General features: G+C 42.8%; 1 protein-coding gene across 2 annotated transcripts; it reads right to left on the reverse strand.

The window, feature by feature from the left end:
• Positions 1-974: 974 nt before the first annotated feature.
• On the reverse strand, positions 975-18,544 carry DDX23 (DEAD-box helicase 23). Of its 2 annotated transcripts, XM_075591218.1 has the most exons (19): positions 18,456-18,541; positions 17,571-17,686; positions 17,356-17,425; positions 16,432-16,619; positions 16,107-16,190; positions 15,916-16,015; positions 15,127-15,192; positions 13,761-13,899; positions 13,286-13,419; positions 11,252-11,364; positions 9,630-9,773; positions 8,095-8,320; positions 7,437-7,582; positions 7,046-7,223; positions 6,134-6,376; positions 5,860-6,011; positions 5,139-5,247; positions 4,072-4,246; positions 975-2,970 (listed from the first exon to the last, which is right to left on the reverse strand). In XM_075591218.1, exons 4-19 carry the CDS (start codon positions 16,617-16,619, stop codon positions 2,747-2,749), a joined length of 2,421 nt encoding a protein of 806 aa, XP_075447333.1. In that variant the 5' UTR covers positions 17,356-17,425; positions 17,571-17,686; positions 18,456-18,541; the 3' UTR covers positions 975-2,746. The 2 variants fall into 2 exon arrangements, with proteins under 2 accessions (XP_075447333.1, XP_075447332.1); XM_075591217.1 differs by lacking the exon at positions 17,571-17,686 and having other exon boundaries at positions 18,456-18,544.
• Between the last annotated feature and the right edge of the window lie 1,010 nt (positions 18,545-19,554).

A 19,554-nucleotide genomic window follows, 5' to 3' on the forward strand; every position in this document is an offset into this window, starting at 1 on the left:
TAAAAATAAAGTATATATGTTGGCCAGCACGGAAATCTGGAAAGCTAGTCTCAAAATTGGCAATCCTGTGGTATACAAACACTACAGGTAACACTTTCTGCTAACATGATGTTGTGAAAATTAAATCAGATCACGCGATTGTGATTTTGCTACGCAGACATTTACTATATCACGTTTTATTCCCAGGTAAAACGTTTTTAGTAAAGGAAGATCGTATTTCACTGGTTAGGATTGCAGTGCGTTAAGTTTTTCATTAAGCCTCAAAAGAAATGAATAGTATGATTCAGCAATAGAATAGAAATGATTGTTTTTTTCTACTACAATTATGAAATCATCATTTACACCGCTCTAAAAAAAATCAATATTCAAATGGTGATTAAGAACTTTGCCTTTGGAATAAAGATGGAAATCCGAAACGCTTTAATTCTAGCGGCCCATAAAATGCTGCACTGAGGTGAACCCTGGTGACAAATGTGTACGTAAAACCAATTATTCTTAAAACTAATTTTGAAAGATTGCGCTAAACATTTCAAGCCGAGGGAAAGGTCACAGGAGGCTTTTGACAACTTGGTATAAAGGTCTCTGGCGGAGTTTCAAGTTTTCAAAGGTAGTGAGAAACGCAGTGTGGCATTAAACGTTAAACCACTCCCACCCCACTCCCAACGCGTTTCTTTGTGTCCTTGCTGCTGAATCCCAGCTCAGACTTGTACCAATGAGACACTACTCAGTATGAACAAACGATTTGGATAATTCAAGAATAGTTTACAGGGATTACAAATGATTTACATACGGTTCCTAAAACAACAAAAACATTTTCATGTTTGCCTGGCAGCTACCACTGACTCCTTTGGCTTGTTTGTTTTTCAGTGTGTGGGAGATAGCTAATAAGGTGTTCAATGTGTTATTGCCAAACAGCTGGAAAAACAAGAGTGCAGCAGGTTGCATCAGCCTCCCAAAATAAATCAAAACGCGTGTTACATTTCTTTACCTGATGTTTAATTCGGTCTGCAGAACTTGGCGATGGAAAGAAAATATATATACACATTAAAAAAAAAAAAATTACAATTTCAACAAATGTATTTACAACCACAAAAATCTCTCCACAGAGGATCTGGACAGCACAAGAAAAATCCACTTTCAGACACTTGCTGATTCCAAGCAGAGACTGAGTTTCCTTCATCAATTGAAAAGATGTCGATGGTGTTTGGGGGGTGGGGGGGGGGGGTGGGGGGAGGTGGAGGGTGTGATAACACATTAACTCATCAGATCGAGCTCTGAGATATTACCATCATCTCCTATACACTAAAGAGCCTTTACCTCACTTTACAATCTACATCCTCACAGATGTAAGTCACTGTTGAAGCATGACTTGCATATAATTACGTACAGAACTTCCTTGAATATATATGACTGTTCCAGTAGGCTGTGTGGGCTTCCTGTTGCACATTAATGGAAGGCCTTGTATTCAGAGATGGATGTCTGAATACGGACACCGAAGCAGCAAATGCTTGCACATCCATATTTGCTCATGAGACAATGCCCTTTGCATTAGAATCAAGCAGCGTTTCCCCTGAAGAGGCTTAGAAGGATGGCTCAGAGAGAAAGGAGATATATATAGAACGTGGAAGAGACAGGATGGAGGGCAGAGAGTGACCAGGAGAGGTACATAGGTCAGTGACAGATTTACAAAGAGAAAAAAGGCAGTTTCCCAGCATCGATAACTGAATTAAACATTCACCAAGTATAAACCCTATTATTTGATTTCTTGGGGACCCAACCACTTAAACCTTGGTCAACTTGCTTCTGTGCACCAAACACAGAATGGGAGTCCCAGTTTAACAAGGCAAAACAACGGCTTTGGACAGGGACGGGGGCAGTTAAAAAAAAAAAAAGTCACTGGCGTAGAAAGTAAAGCTACATAAACCATTTAATAAGCCTTGTGTTACTGCCAATTTTAAGCAATTAGCGGGGGACGGGTGAGGGGTGCAATTTATTTCCTGAAAATGCTGTTCTGTGTAAGAATGTTTTTTTTTTAAATTATATTAATATTATTTTTTAATACTAGATGAGAGAAAGGGGGGAAAAGGCTAAATTGGTAAAGTCGCAGTGTCCTCGTTGGTGCAGTGCAAGAGCATTAGTACGGGGAATAAATGAATACCATGTGTGGCTCTAAATGAGAGCTACACTTGGTAAATTAACCATGGGTGATTTATAATAAGGATTGAGAGTAAATGGCAAATAGGCACTGAGTATAATCCATCCTCTAGTAATGATGTGGTGAGACTGCATATCAGATGGTTATCCTCTACCTGAAGTAGAGCTGTGCTCTGAGTGTCAACACATTTCTGTACCAAGGTTCCTTATTTGAAGAATCTAATTTGTGGCAAAGCCAACTTTTCCCACAAGTAAATAATACATGGTAGTCACCGATGCTAGTGTCCTTCCATCTTAATGATCTCATATTTCCAAATCACATTAAAACCCATAGTTACCAAGCAATCTACTGCCACAGGACACCTGATGCTGGCAGACCCCAGACAGCCCATTGACTTGATGACTTGTACAGTGACTTCCAGCGCTGAAAGGTGCTTTAAGGCAGAAGAAAGCTTAGCAAATATGGCCTAGTATCCTTCTAAAATCAGAGCGAGATACACAACACTGGGAACTGGAGACATTCGCAACTAGAACAGTTGCTAGAATACACCTCCACTACATTAACAAGACTGAACCAAAGGACAGACAGAGCTCAAGCAAAGATAGTCTCCTCCCTCCTCTTCTTGGTGAGGATGGTGCCGGGTTTGTGCTGGGCCTCAGGGTGGTTAGCCAGCTCGGGTGGACAGGATGACACTGGACTTTCAAGGATGGCCTGCTTGAGGTCATAGAACACAGAGGAATCTTCTTTGGTCAGGAAGGTGATGGCAACACCACTCTTACCAGCTCTACCGGTTCTTCCAATACGATGGATATAATCTATAGAAAGGGAAGGACACATCTCAGCATAAAGCGGTCACAAGGTTTGTCTCAATTGACACATCAGCTGCAATTCTAATTATCGAAAGAACATTGAACAACATTTCACCACTAGACTAGCGGTTTAACACACAAACACCAACACACACACACACACACCAACACCCAAACACACACACACCAACACCCAAACACACACACACCCAAACCACTTTCTCCCAAAACAGTTTCTGCTCATCTCCTGCTTAAATCCCTCTCCTGGTTTCCATCAAATTTCGAATCACCTACAAAGTTCTCCTCCTTACCTTTAAGGCTCTCAACTCATATTCTCCTTCCTACATATCAGCTTTGATCTCTAGTTATGCCCCTGTTCGTCTCCTCTCTACCCATAACAGTCTCTCCACCCCTTCCACTGCCACTGCCACTGCACTCTTGCCTTAAACCTTTTGCCTCACTGCCCCTTCCTGTGAAACTCCCTCACACTCGGTATACGCCAACCTTCCCTCCCCACCTTTAAGTTAAACCTTCAAACCCACATCCTAAAAGAAGCATTTAAATAGCCCAGACTAATGACTACTGTCCCACACTCACAGTCGCTCCTACCAACCATTGTGGCCAAGCACTGCCATCTACTGCACTTCTCTCCCCTGCTGTCTCTGTAAGGCTCTCATCATACCACTTAGATTGTAAGCTCTCCAGGACAGGGATTGTCTTATTGTCTGCACTTATTGTATTATAATTGCCTGTACTGTCTCTTTGTAAAACAGAGTATATTGTGGGCAATATATAAAGATATATAACACACACACAGTTTGTTACCGCTTTTGAGTTCCTGAATAAAAATGATGGTGTGTTGGAAAGTGAAAGATCCACCATTACCAATTGTTTCATAGAACAGAATAAATAAAGGTGGAAAAATCAGTGCCCTATACAGTACTTTTGGCACACAGTCTAGCTTGATAAAAAAAATTAATGTATCTAAGAAAAAAATGCAAATTCATTTGATCGGACTACAAGAAAAATCACAACACTTATCCCGATTGCAGAAATCCCAAGACCAAACATAGAGAAAAGTAGTCAATACCACACTATGGAACTCACCTTCAATGTTCTTGGCCATATCATAATTCAACACCATGGAGACGTCATGAATATCAATACCTCGACCGGCCACATCTGTGGCTACCAGGATATCCTTAGCTCCAGCCTTAAGGTTAGACAGAGCGAACTCTCGCTGTTCCTGACCTTTGCCACCGTGCAGAGTACAAGCATTGTACTGTGAAGTATAAAACAATGCATGTCATCAGGAGAACACACACAGACACCTAGAGAAAGGACCTAGCTGTACCAAAAGGAATTACCTGGACCACGACTATTATGGTATAGGATGTGGGAATGAGAAAAATTATTTCTCTACCACTGGACAAATATGCTGTGACATTTTTCGGATGAAAGTAGGACAACTCTCATTTGAGGGTTGCCCAACACAAGGCACAAATGCCGGGGATTCATCAAGCTCCGATGTGGGGTATCGCACCAGATCTGGTGTAAACTGTCATTAACTTGAATGGAAGTTAATGGCGAATCAGGTGTGATACCCCGCATCGGAGCTTAATGAGTCTGCCCCATAAACTTTACGAAGTTTGTTTTCAAAAGTAACCTCTACGTGCTGGCTACTTCTCATTACCATTCTATCCCAATGTTCTGATGGATCAATGGTTTGTCTATGTATATTTTTGACGTATTAACAATTGTAACGAACCCTGCAAATGTATACTTTAAGATGTACACTGGAATGGTGTTTAACAGATTCCTACAATTCACAATATTCCAATTTGGTGCAATGATAACTTTTTTTCTGACTATTGCAATTTGCAAAGGTTGATACTATTGAAATAGCCTTTACAAACATAAATTTGACAAAACTGTTCATATTTTATGAATGCTGGAAGGATTTAGAACGGTTCGCTCTCTGCTTCGCAGGGACAACACTGCAAGAAGATCCCACCATAAATGGTAAGGGAAGCTGATTAAACAGGCACGAGAAAGCAAAAAACGGTTTCTGATAGGATTGCCAGACTACAAAACTGCATTTTGTGTGTTTCTCAGAGGCCAAAGTGCATGACCACTGACAAAGAGAGAATCAGGGACCTGGACACCGTACATACCCCCATCTTCTCCAATGACTTAGCCAGCACGTCGCAGCCTTTCTTTTGGTTGACGAAGATAATGATAGGTGGATCAAAGCCTTTCTCCAGGATGTTAAGCAGCTTCTTCCTAAAAGGAAGAAAAGCAAAAGAAGGCAGAGTGAAGACAAGTTTGTAATGATGTCGCAAAGGCAGATGAATATGAGGAGATTACAGAGTTTTTAGGCAACCTCTCATGTGCAAACTCCTGAGACAATGGCTAAATCTTCACACACATCAAATTATCCGTCCAGTACTCCTGATGCAAAGTGCTTCAGAGTTTTTGCCTTTTGTGAAATGTATTCCTCGCTTTTGTCCAATTTGTCTATTGTTCTCCTATTTATGCCCATACCACAGCTTTAGTAATTCTTAGGTAGTGCTTATAGTGCCGGCGACGCGACGTCGCCCGAAAACAAATGCATTGCCACTGCCGCGTGCGCTTCTAGTAAGCGTGACGACGACGACGACAATGCAACGTCGCAAAAACTGGTAGCCGGCAAAATTTGATTTTTCAAGGGCTGTCGCGTCATGTGACGGCCCTTGAACCAATCAAATGCCCGGAAACCCGCGATGGTGAAATATAACTTTCGCCTGTGGCGACGGGTGACATCACCCATCGTGTCGCCATCGACGCGCGGCCTAACTCTCAAATCTTTCGTCACCAGAAATTAATTCCAAACATACACCTATTGCCCCATCTCACCTTTTCTCCCCTTCAGACATGAGGAACACCCTCTGTTCAACTCTCTCATGAGGCTTGCCAGCAGAGCCAATGTATACCACTGCAGGACGGCGCAAATAGCTCCTAGCCAGACGCTCCACAGATGGAGGCATGGTCGCCGTAAACATGACTGTCTAAGATAAAAAAATAAAAAGAAGAATTAGGGAAATGTAACCGATTTGTTAAGCTCCAAGGTAGGAATTGAAAGTTCTGAGCGACCGTCTGTCTGAGGCTTTGGTAACATCCACACACTCACTTGTCTGTACTTGTGCTTCCCGGACTCAAAGTTGGCAATCATTTTCTCTGGGTCCTCAGCTTCGTCTGTATCAGGCTTCTGGTTGGTTACGGGCACGTGCTCCAGGATCTTCTGCACATCTGGCTCGAAACCCATGTCTATCATGCGGTCAGCCTCATCCAGTACCACGTAAGTACAGCGACTCAGGACCAAGTAGCGGTTTTCTAATACATCTATCAGACGCCCAGGAGTGGCGATTACAATCTAACAGGGGAAGAATAAACAGTCACAAATGACTTCTGGATACAGATGTAAATAAATACGTGCCTCTTGCTAAGTATTATTAGATTTGCTTTTAATTTAAAATCAGAGCTACAAACAGTCCTGTCTTAAACCGTATGAGTAGCCATTAACAATTTAGTAACCTCATTTTCTTTTTTATTGAAGCTTCAAGCCAACTTTTTCAATCAGTTAAGACAAACAAAATCTTGGAATACATTGGTATTACTTTCCAATGTTCACACACATTGTTTGATTTAACATTAGTTATTTGGGCGGTTGTCATATTTGGTCAGGATTCATAAAATGGCTGAGATACATACAGTAGAAATAATAGTTTAGATGCTGCTGAAAGAGCCATTATCCAGTGGTGATTACCACCCAGGCTGTGACAATGTGGTACAAATGTGGGGAATTGCTGCTACATTATTTCACAAGATGGGTTTAGTCTTAAAAACTCCAGTATGTATTACATATTTCCTATTACTAGTTACTGTGCTTTGTCCATTATGAGTTCATGTCTACATTTTCTAAGCTATCCTTAACCATTCCTTGAGAAAGAGCCACAGAGTGAGGTGGGACATTGTTACAAGGCAACAATACTATTTGTAAAACTTGTGTCATGTTGGAGGCAGCAAAGATGCCTCAAGTTACCTCGCAGCCCATCCTCAGGCGGAAACCCTGATCTTCACGAGAGATGCCTCCAATAACAGCCACTGTGCGGATCCCAAGTGGTTTGCCAAACTTTATGGTCTCCTCTTCAATCTGCTGGGCCAGCTCTCTTGTCGGAGCCAGAATGATAGCGTATGGTCCTTGATCAGAGTCTTCAATCCTAAAGGACAAATTACACAGGAGTCAGGCTGTGCAGGAGACAATAGTGACCAATACTCCTTCAGGGTATTACCCGATAACTCAAGTCTAGCGAAGTACCAAGTCGCTGATACTCAGGATCCCAAAATCAAGCCATTGCACCCAATTAGAACATTATTTATTGTAGATGCACCTTAATTCCCAAACATGATCTATTTACAGGATACATTCTCACCTGTCAATCTTGGGCAGGGTTGTGATCCAGACCAACAGTGGAATGAGGAAGGCGGCAGTCTTACCACTGCCAGTCTCAGCCACACCGATGATGTCGCGGTTCTGTAGGCCAATAGGGATGGCTTGGCGCTGGATAGGCGTTGGTTCCTACAGATAGACAATAGGCAACATGATAAAAGATTTAGAATTAGGAAACTCATGGCACAGAAACATGGAAATTAAGAAGAGAACCAGAGCATTTCTTTCACAAAGTCTCAATGTTTTCAACTTACACTAAAAACAAACCGACTATTTGGTATTTCCCAGTACCGATTTATAATTTTATCACCGTTTTATGTCTGGTACTCAGGTGACCGTACCAAGAATCTAGTACTCTTTCAGATCTCCCATTTCCCTGGAGTTTATCACCTTATTTTCAGAGAATGGCGACTTGTTCTTGTGCCGCCTATACAGACATCACTACCTATGCCAGGAATGTTCCTGCTGCTTAAAACTCAAATACATAAGAAGTTGAGCTACAACTGGCAATGGGGCACTTCCCATCTTTGGTTACTATGGACCAACTCCCTTCACTACACATTTTTCCTAGTAAAAAAAACCCATGTACTCTTCCAACTCAAATAAAAATTCAGCGGGACCAATCCAGCCCCATAATGCACCTTGTATCCACACTGGTCAATAACTTCCAAAATATGTGGGGGCAGAGAGGAGTCCAGCCATGATCGGATGGGGTTGGGGATCTTGCCACCCTTCGTAGTAATGCTGTAGTCCTCCCTGAAGATACGCCAGTCTCTGTCCGTCATCTCGTCTAGCTTCTTCTGAGCCCAGTGCCGGTCGTCCCAGCGCTGCTTGGCTTCCTTCTTCCTCACTTTTCGAAGTCGGACTCTGATTAACAAAAAAAAAATCAATGTTGCATGAAGTGGTTCCCTGCTCATTACTATGCCACAGTCACAAATGTTGTATAACATTGTTCTATGTAGCAAGGAAAACTATTCCTTAGCAGCTGTATATTAAAATAACCCTAATATGACCACAATGTTGCAGCTTCACTAGCTGCCCTTGACTCCATGCTAAGAATGCGCCCCTCCGAGTTGTAGGTCTCTGTTGACTGGCTTTTGATAACTTCATAAAGCCTTTGCCAACCCAGTGCCCCAGCACTTACACAGGACAAGCACCATTTGCAAATATCCAGGTAATCCCTAAATGTGTCTTCTATATTATTATTCAATATTAACCCAGAGTAATGGGTGCGTTGGATAATTGCCTTAGCCCTTTTGTTGTCAAAGGGGCCTGCAATCACCCATGGCAGTAAAAGGGTTCAAGCAGTGGTGGGCAACTCCAGCCCACAAGGGCCACAAACAGGTCAGCTTTTCGGGAGAACCCTGCTTCAGCACAGGTGGCGTAGTCTTCGACAGCCACCTGTGCTGAAACAGGGATATCCTGAAAACCCGACCTGTTGGTGGCCCTTGCGGGCTGGAGTTGCCCGTCCTCCTAAAGCCTCTCCTCGTGGACCATAAGCCCCAACAGGTTGTTAGGAATAACCAATACACTTGGCACACACGTGGACGTCCCACGTTCACATATGGATAGAATGGTAGAATAGGCGGCTCGGAGGAAAGGTCTGAGAATCACTTTACGAGATAACAGTATACATTTAATAATTTAGGGCACTTTCGCTTTTATTAAATCTCTCAAGTTTGTCAATGACTACCTTCCTCTTCCCGAAAACTAAATGTATTCACAAGGTTTTGGTCCAGTACAGGTAACTTGAAATGATTGGGGTGGAGGTGCTGCACTGACTATATTGCCCTCTCCTATTGCCCGTGTCCTACCTCCTCAGTAGGCACAGCCATGGAAAGCCCAATGCTTATTTTCAGTACCATAGCAAAGTCGGTAATATCTGAATGACACAGACAAGTGTTTAAAGTTATTGTTGGGGATACAGAGAATGATTTTGCATCCCCCGTTTCAGGCAAAATGTGATTTCAATGAACCGAGTTTAATGCCGTGTCTGCTATATGAATGTAAAATCGGGGTACAACAAGAAATGGACACGCCGCTAACAGTAGCATCAGCTGTACACCAGCCCCGCCTGTACACCAGCCCCGCCTGTACACCAGCCCCGCCTGTACATCAGCCCCGCCTGTACACCAGCCCCGCCTGTACACCAGCCCCGCCTGTACATGTCACTTACTCCTCCTGCTCTTTTTCCTCCAGCGTTCGTCTCTTTTCCATGAGGTCCCCGTAGAATCGGGACTGTTCACGCTTCTGTTGCTTTAGATCTATACCTGCAATGAAGCCGCGGCCGAGGAGCTGGACGTGGTGTCGCTCCTTGTACCTAGGAAAGGTACACACAAAAACTGAATGTGGGAATGGAGGCACCCGATAACCTGAAGGGACAATGATTCATAAATCAAATACTCCTAACACAACCTCAAATTATTAGAGGCACCCAAAAGGTCACATACCCTTCCAGCAATTAATACCCAGGATACCATAAAGCAATACAATTAGAGCAAACGACAATAGTCCTTTAAAGTTACAGCAGGGTCCATGTTGAAATTAATTGGAAGTAAAAGGTGACACTGAGCTCATTTGCATGTCATTACCCAGAATCCCTGGCTGCAGTGGAAGTATTGTATGTCAAAAGATAACGGGGAAAGGCAGGGTTGCAGACCTGTCTAAGACATTTGAATGTGCTCACAAGTGATATTTGTATTTGCTGAACGGTGGAGGGTTTTGATCACTTTTTTACCCACCAGAACTTATGTAATGTGGGGTTGAAACCTATTCCAGCTTCGCATTGCAAAGCCAGTATAACCAGCCTCACAGTACGAGACCAAAAAAGTCGAAACTGCCGTCTGTGGGTAGGCTTACTAGCTCTACCAGTGTTTTTCAACGTTTTCTTGGTTACGGAACCCTAGAATTAGATTGGGAACCCCAATCTACTCCCCCCTCTCACACACACTCGATCTTCTTCCCATGCTCTCTTCCTCCCCCTAGCCCCTACACACACAAAAAAAAAAAACGAAGAAAATCTGGGTTGCCGGGGCCATGCTATTGATAGCACGCTGCTCTATGGTAGGGAGCTGCAGACACACGCGGGGACAATCCCTGCAGTCAAAATAGAAGCGCCGATCCACAGCTCCTTCCTCCTGTCGGACGGGAGGTGAACGCGACTTCCGGCGCCGACAGGAGCAGGGAGAGGAAGAATCACAGTGACCGAGTGGCTGCTGAACTCAGGAGACGCCAGGTCACTGTTGCGTGGGGTGCCGTCGTGCCTGAGACAACTGGGAGAGTTGTCCCGCTCTTCCCCACCCCTGGTTGTCACGAAACTCTGGTTGAAAATTACTAAGCTATGCACGTCTTTAACCCAGACTGTGCTGAAAAGCTGTGTAACACGGCAGGCATATGGTGTTATGGGTCCATGTTCAAATGGACACGAAGCAAAAAGGTGACACTGTGCTCATTTCCAGGTCATTACCCAGAATTCCTGGCTGCAGTGGAAGTATTGTATGCCAAGAGATAACGTGGAAAAGCAGGTTGCAGACCTGTCTGAGACATGTGAATGTGCTCACAAGGGGTATTTTTAGTTGCAGCATTGAAAGTAATACATTTGAAAAAGGCTGTATCGACATTAAGCTCCCTCAAGTGCCACCTGACCCGTTAGCCTCAAGTTGGCCGCCACTCATACAACCACTCAATTAACCCCATAGAAATTAAACTTCACCCGTTTCCTCCAAATATATGTAGCATGTAAAAAGCATGCAAGAAGCACGGCAGAGGAGGAATCCCCCGCATGGAGGTTTTACTCACAGCGGGTTATAGTCGATTGAAGTGTCCTCTGAGGCATCCCACTCGAACACAAATTTCCGATCGTTCAAATGCCGAGTGCGTCTCCGCTTCTTTAAACCACCCAGGTAACGTTCCTGTATAAGGGCAAAGGTAGACATTAAACAGGTGGTAAAATGCCAGTGTGTATCCAATACATCTGCATTTTATATTAAAACGTCATTCTCTCAAATGACTTGAAGGATATTGTTCATTTGATGGTGCTCAGCTGCACGCCCCATATAGGACTTTTGCTTCGGAGTTCCAGGTGGTCTGTATTGCACACAAACACACACCGAAAGCTACTGCACTGCAGGCAAACGTTACTGCCAAGAGCAAAGGCACCCTTAGACGGAGCCAGAATCTATTGAATGGCACTGGAAGGGGGAAAGGAACCTTCAGGGACTGGTAGGAGAGTCAGGCTACAGGTTCATCATTACAAGGATCAGATCAATACTTCAAATCAGGTGCAACAAATCTCTATTTGTCAAACAGCAACACAAATATGATGATGTTTCAGAACAAAGTGGCCTTTCCTCAGGTAGCCACACGTACCAGAGGAAAGGCCACAATTGCCTAAAACGTCACCTTTTATCAGTGCGGTTTCCCTCTGCTTCTCCTTTTGTGACCATTATACAGTTTGGCATACTGTTTGCACACAAGCACCAAGGTAGTTTTTTAGTATACCGAACTTGGGTAAACAAATGGCATCTTTTTTTTCTCTAACCTTCAGGGACTAAAATGACTGCCGTTGGATGGGGGTTGGTGTACAAATATCCTCCCTGCTGTGAACTTTGATATTGGTCCCTACTGGAGGGGAGAAAGGGGCATTTTTCCATAGTGTGCTGCCATGGGAGGAGTCCCAGGAAATAAAATGTATACCTGATGAATGTGTTAGAAAACACTTTAATTTACCACACATAATGGCCATCAGACACATATGGCCACAGAACCAAATGTAAAACTCTACCTCTGACTTACAAGCTCTCTCTGGAATTCCCTACCACACACATTAGACTCTCCCACAGTTTTCAGATAGTTAAAAACTCCATGAAAACTCACCTTTTCAAGGAAGCCTATCTGGCATACACCGCTAGCAGCCAACATCCTACCTCTCAACCCTATTGGGACCAGTGTCTTACGTGATCACTGGTATCCCGGATGTGCAGGAGATCTTAGATGGTCCGATCGTAGATAAAATGTTCACCTGCACATCTGGGATACCAGCGGTCACATGGGACGCCGAGATGCATATGTTTGCAGCAGTGCGCAGGCGGTGAGATTTGAAATGGATCTACTGCGATCTCCTAGTCTGTACTACTTTTAAATGCTTAAAAGAATGGCCAGCATGTGAATGCGCATTCTATAAGATTTTATTTAATCTATAAAATTATTTTTGCACCTACCATCTGCACTCTTATTTCCTCTCTGTTGTCCCCAAGTCGGCTGGATACTACAGCACCTCCCAGAAATACCAGTTGATGTAGCCACAGTATGGATTCTGCCATTTTATTTTAAGGAACATGCGAGTAGTTCCTACTGCTGATTCATGGATCTAACCCGAGTGAAGACTGTGTTACACTATTGTGTCTTCTTTCTCGGATCAATATCACACACCCCTTTGTTGAAGCCAATCCGCAAGTAGAAGAACCAAATAAAGAGTTCTATTAAGGGTTTGAGCAGCAGCAGCATTGCTATTTATCACTGTCATTTATGTCACGTACACATTTTTAGTGCAGCTATCTTAGTAATAAATTATATTTGTTCAAGATTTATTCACATTTGATATTAGTCACATATCACTGAGTGTGCATATTGTATAGTTTGTGCTTATACTGAATGCGTGCCATCAACATATTTTATGCCCGTGCCACTAGATTTGCGGAAGGGATTACCTAAAAAAAAAAAAATCTGTTCAAGTTAACAATTAATAAACCACTAGTCCATATAGAACAGCATCTATACTGTACACTACATTTAACTCGCTTGTGGGTATCTGGAGAAGTATAACAGCCTTACCTTTATTGCTTGCAGCTCTTTGGTTTTATCTTTCTCCTCCCGGACTTTTACCCGTCCCTCGTCGTCCTCATTGCCATTGTTCTCCCGATCTAACCTCTCTCTACGCTCTCTGCGCTCCCGTTCCTGTGGATCCTCTGCCAAAGACACATTGGATAGGATAGCACCGTGAGGGGAGGGCAAAGACAGGCCCAGCATATCGCTGCTGAACAAGGCGAGGGCCTTAGACATGCAAAATGGGTCAAAAGATAGGGGAGGAAAGCATGATGGTTTAGAGAAGTGTTTTTTAACCCCATGCTCGGGAGATCCACAAGCCAGGTTTTAGGAATAACCAGCTCGTCACACACGTGTGCTTGGTTATTCATGGCTCATTCATAAAATGTAGTCTGGCTGGGGGGTGTTCCGAGCAGAGGGTTGAGAAACACTGGTTTAGCCATCCCCCTGGTGTAACCGTTTATAAAGGCAGACATGAGCTTACCCATCATCCTCCTGCCCAAATCTTGGAAAAATTTCCTCTTCTTCCGCTCATCCTCCAGCATCTTCTGTCGATCTTCCACCTCCAACTGTCTGCGTTTTAGGGCCTCAGCCTCTCGCTCTGCTTTGGAGAGGAATTTCGGCTGCACAAAATAACAGTTAAATCAAATAAGTATAAAAGTAATCCTTGCACACTGTGCTATTTTATTTAGCCATCATAACATCGGTGAACGGTACGACTACATTGGTCCCGATCAGCAGATTTCACCAAAAAACAGAAAATAGATGTGCTCTGTGGAAAAATGACTTGCACTACACGTAAGATTCACGTTGATCCAATGAAAGGCAGACTCTTGGAAGATTACGGCCCCTTTGTTACGATAGCACAAGAGCTGAAGATCAGAAAAATAGAGGCCACCGCGGCACTCCCACGCTGAAGCGCTGGTTAAAACATCTCATCTTCTTTATGAAGTAGATATCGCACGAAAACAGTGCAAAGCTGTAAAAACAGCAACAGAGCTTACCGCGATACGTCAGAGTACACAAGTGAGAAAAGCCTCGGGCCAGCACGGTCCGACCAGCTCGTTCCCATTACTTTTGTAGAAAAATCGCAGTTGAACAAGACATTGCAGACACATTAGAAAAAAAAACCTCAAACAACATCTTCTACAAAGAAAAGAGGTAGTAGTGAAAGAATTAGGATTACCAAACCATGCATATAGCTCAGACAATTAACAGCGTGCCACCCTAACACTATTGAATCCTTACTTCCAAAAATATAATATAAAACATAGAACTTAGTTTGAAAATAAATTGCTACGGTCCCCAGCACTGAAAAGGAAAACACAAACACTACATTGTTTTTGCTTATGTTAGAAATAGGTGTATAAAACATGTTCCAATCTCTCTGTAGAACATCTACACAATCAATATTTATGTACAGAACTCACAACAGTTATAGTGCAATAATAAGCCAATTCTATCCAGAAACGTGAACAAAAGAAATAATACTTATCTGCTGGTAAATCATGTGTGGAGGAATTGCTAAGAGAGCATATACAAAGAGTCTATGTCAAGAAATCCAGGGTTACTATGCCCCTAATATTCCCTTGAGAGAAAAAATACTGAACCCAGAGAGTAGTGGTATATTCAAACCCTGTGGTGACTTCAGAGGTTGAAGGACTCAAAAAGTAGATCAGAGTCCACAATTACAGTATTACGAGACTGAATTTCCAACGAGGATAGTTAGATGCTTGAAATCTATGATAGAATGTGGTTCCTGTTGTACTACAAAAGGAGTCCCCCCAGTGTCAGCTATTCAACCAATTGCTCGGCACCCAGCTTAGAAAACTCCCCACAACGTTCCTTACCTTAGACTCGGCCTCCTCTTCTTTTTTCTTCTTCGCCAACAGCTCTTCCAGAGACAGGGGCTGCACCTGAAACACACAAGGGAAGTTAATAAAAAAAACAAAAAAAACACCTTATACTGGAAAGCCAGACACCACTGATCCACCCACTGATTGTAAAAAAAAATGATCATATATTATATTTAACAAGACTCATTCAATTCCAATTGAAAGCACTGATATAAGCTTGAAGGGTTTTTTTTTGGGGGGGGGCGGGGTGGGGGGGGCAAACCACTATGCGCTGCTTTTCACACATATGATTTTTTTTTTGTTTGTTAGCACCAACTCTATTTTCAGGCTCTTAAGGAGATCAAGTTGGACCATTGTTTTATTAACTTTTTTTTATTACCCCTCAATATCTTGTTTTTTTTTTTTTTTTTACACTGTACTGATAACTAATCTAATTGGAACCAAATACTGTAATGTAGTTTTCTGGACACATATTTTCTATGTATGTTCCTGTGCCACAGTGAATAGCCCAACGTACCCTGACAAGTTATTTCTCTACCTCTCTGGCTCAGGCCTAGCTGTGCAGAATGCTCGAAAGAGCAGACTGGAGTTGTAGGTTCTCCCCCTGGTCCCTCTCAATGTCAGCTAGTTTTAGCTCTAGGTGCAATATTTTAGATATTAGAACAGTAGCTTTACTCTAGTCTTTATTTTATTTTTTTGATCATATTAATAACGTAGGTACAAAGATAGAGCTTAGATAGGGCAAGTCTCTGCTCCCCTCAGGGCACAAGAAGCAGCACTGACCTTGGACTTCTTGTCAGACTGATTGTCCTCCTCCCCCTCCTTCTTTATCTCCTTATCTTTCTTCGCTTTGGCGTCTTTCCCTCGGTTGGGAGATAAGCTCCTGAGCAGAGAAATGCAAAGATTTAGATAACAGATGGAGAGAGAAATTGGAAATAAAAGCCCTTACTGCTGCTTAGATTTTAGTGCTTTACCTCGATCGCTTCCGGTCCTTTTCTCGCCTGTGACCATCCTTCTCTCTTTCCCGTTCCTTCTTCCGATCTTTCTGTCTTCTTTCCCTGAAAGTCACAGGTGCCAACCAGCAATGTCAGCTAGAATTAGTCAGAGGATCACAAGCAGATAACTAAGAATCAATTGTCAGACCCACGTTCATATTTGTATTTTAGAATGAATAAAATAAAAAAAAGTTTGTGCGTTTGACTTAACAGTTTTTTGCTTTTAGGGCCCATTCAATTAGTGAATAAAAATGTTTTGTTCTAGTGACAGCCTTCCTCTAACCTCTATAACACAAATGCTCACCTCTCGATGGATAGTGAACGAGAACGGCTGCGGGATCTTCTTCGTTCCCGGGAGCGATGCCTCTTCCTGTCCTTAGATGGTGATAATTTCCTATCGCGGTCCCTCTCAGGAGATCTGGAACGGGATCGCTTACGCTCCTTGGAAGGAGACCCATCACGCTCCTTCTTATCGGTCAGTTCCCCTGCCATCTGAAGATAATGACAGACTGCCGTTAGATGCATGGAGGAGCCAGCTCTTTCCAAAGCGGGCGATAGGTAAAAACTAAATCCCCAGGAAGTTACCAGTTATGTAAACACAGAGCCTAAATCTATTTTTATCCTACCATGACAGACGCACACATTGTACTGTAATGCATCGCAGGCACAAAAGATGTTAAAGGTTCATCCAACAGTTTAAGCAGGGCCATATTGTCACAGAAGATAACTGATCTCCATATTTCACAGACATACCATTACTGTTTTATATTTATATAGTGCCAACCCTACAATACAAGCAAACACAAATGTAAGGGTTAGTAATTATGTACCACAGGAGACTGGTGTAGAAGTAGGAGGGGAGTGAATCTATACCCTGAAATGCTTGAAACGTGAAAAGTACATCCAATTTACATTTGTAAAAATGGGCTCATTAGGTAGGTCATGTGGTCCTTATGCTGCTGAAGAGGGCAGAAACACATTGTTTTGCCGGGGGCCTCCTGGTAGCTTAAGGGCCGTCAACAGCTTCTATGTATTTGTGTAACTCGGTGTCTGTCAAAGGACACAAAGTTAAAAGGAGTCCCCAAGCTCGGTCCTGTGATTCTCTGCACTGATAATATGAACACTGCCAGCAACCAATTCAAAGCATAGCTCTGCAACATGCTACAAGATCCCCCACAAACAGGTGTTATTCAATATCCAGTAATGATCTAACACTCAACGCACTTACTTTACAAGGGACCGACCCTTTTCTTAATGATTTTACTTCCTTACAACCTCAGGAGTACAGATGCGAGGATCTGGGAATAAGAAACAGAAACGTGGGTCAAGGCAAGTAACAAAAAAATGAATACGCGGATATCAAGTTTATGGACATTAATTAAAAACAGTGGGGGCCTTATTTACCAAGAGTTCCTCCATAAAATATGCTGGATGACAACTTACAGCTCATTGACATGAACGAGTTGTAAAGGGCCATTTTTACTCAGCGATGCTGGAAGCTGTTGTACGAGTAGTACTGCTTAGTAATATGTTCTAATACATCTCAGCCAGTTTGCTTCCTGAAACACAGGATAAGATGCATGCCTGTGGTTTATATGGGAGCTTATTCCCTGGGATACAAGCACCCGATGAAAAAATGTGGTGTTTCTATTATTTGCAACTTTCTGTTGTTCACTTCTGCAGTCTTGTGCCCACAAACTATGTGCTGATCTACTAAAAAAAAAAAAAAAAAACTCCTTTTTAAAACATACATTAGGGTTTTCTTTATTTCTGTGCAAACCACGATCATCAAGAGCGGTAAATAATACAACTCCTCACAACATTCCCCCAAACCTACTACACAATATCCCCCCAAATCTACTACACAACACCCCCCCAAACCTACTACACAACACCCCCCAACCTACTACACAACACCCGCCACAAACGTTCTACACAACACCCCCCCAAACCTTCTACACAACACCCCCCCCAAACCTTCTACACAACACCCCCCCCCCAAACCTTCTACACAACACCCCCCCCCCAAACCTTCTACACAACACCCCCCCCAAACCTTCTACACAACACCCCCCCCAAACCTTCTACACAACACCCCCCCCAAACCTTCTACACAACACCCCCCCAAACCTACTACACAACCCCCCCGCCCAAACCTACTACACAACACCCCCCCAATACACATCTACCCCCAAACCTACTACACAACACCCCCCAAACATCTCCCCCCCACTCTGCACCTCCCTTTCTATCACCTCTAACTCCTCTCTTGGCAAACCTCCCCCTTCACACTGTATCTCCCGCCCCTGTGTCACTTTATCTGATCACCTCGCTTCGATCGTCTATTTCGTTACTCCACCGTTGCTATTAAGCAGCCATCTTACTCACGTTGCCCTGTTGCATGCCGGGAAGCAGCACGCAAAGACGGTACGTCGCAAGACTACAATTCCCGGCATGCACCAGTGCGGCGCCGTGACGTAATCCAAAAAACCCTATCCTGGGACGTGTTCAGTCCGGATAACTTTAATTTATTGCAAAGATCACTATCATATCCGCTCTAATTCATACCATCAGCAGTCTTGAAGCTTACACCTGGAAAGCCAGACCATTCCCCCCTTCTAATGGCATTTGTTTATTCAACAACCTATATTTTTAGTATGTCATTATTTTTTATTTCAAAGTCTATCCTTTTTTTTAATGTGTAACCCACACATATGCAGTTTGAGTCTTTAGATTATGATAGCCATTCCATTACGAAATCAAAACGTCTTCACTTAGAAAAACATTTTTTTATGGTTAATGTATGTGCAGGTCTCATTTATGCTTTGGCGGGATTATCCTTATTAAAACGAGTGTATGTATAAAGGTGATCTATACATGTTGTAACTTTGTAATCATATCACAAATATGTTTTACAAAATACAGTATTATTTGGAATTCATAGGTTTTAACAGGTTCATATAAATTGAGAGAACTTTGTGAACAGACCTAAAACCCCTATATATATATATATATATATATATATATTATTTTTTTAACACCTATACGTTATCAGTAAAGTGCCACCTCAAATTGTTCTGAGTTTCATATGATTACATGGCTCTCAAAAGAACACAGCACTTTTAAAAAGTTAAATATATATGTTTTTCTACTGCACTTCCGAGTTGTCAACACAAAAAAAAATCACGAAGGAGAGGAAATAAGACAGAAATAATGTTGCACAGAGGCCCAGTTATCTCTTTTACCCCAATTGAAATGTACACTATTAAGTAAAGGTAATGAGGGATGAGAGAAGATGAGCGGAGGGGTGAGAGGGGGAGGGGGGTGGAAGGGTGAGAAGATAAGGGGAGAGAGAGGATGAAGAGGGGTGCAACAATCTTGGAATTTGTGTGAGGAGCATTAAGATCAGAATTACTCGCCATGTACA

Source organism: Ascaphus truei, chromosome 3 (genome assembly GCF_040206685.1).
Source record: "Ascaphus truei isolate aAscTru1 chromosome 3, aAscTru1.hap1, whole genome shotgun sequence".
NCBI classification, from domain to species: Eukaryota; Metazoa; Chordata; class Amphibia; order Anura; family Ascaphidae; genus Ascaphus; species Ascaphus truei.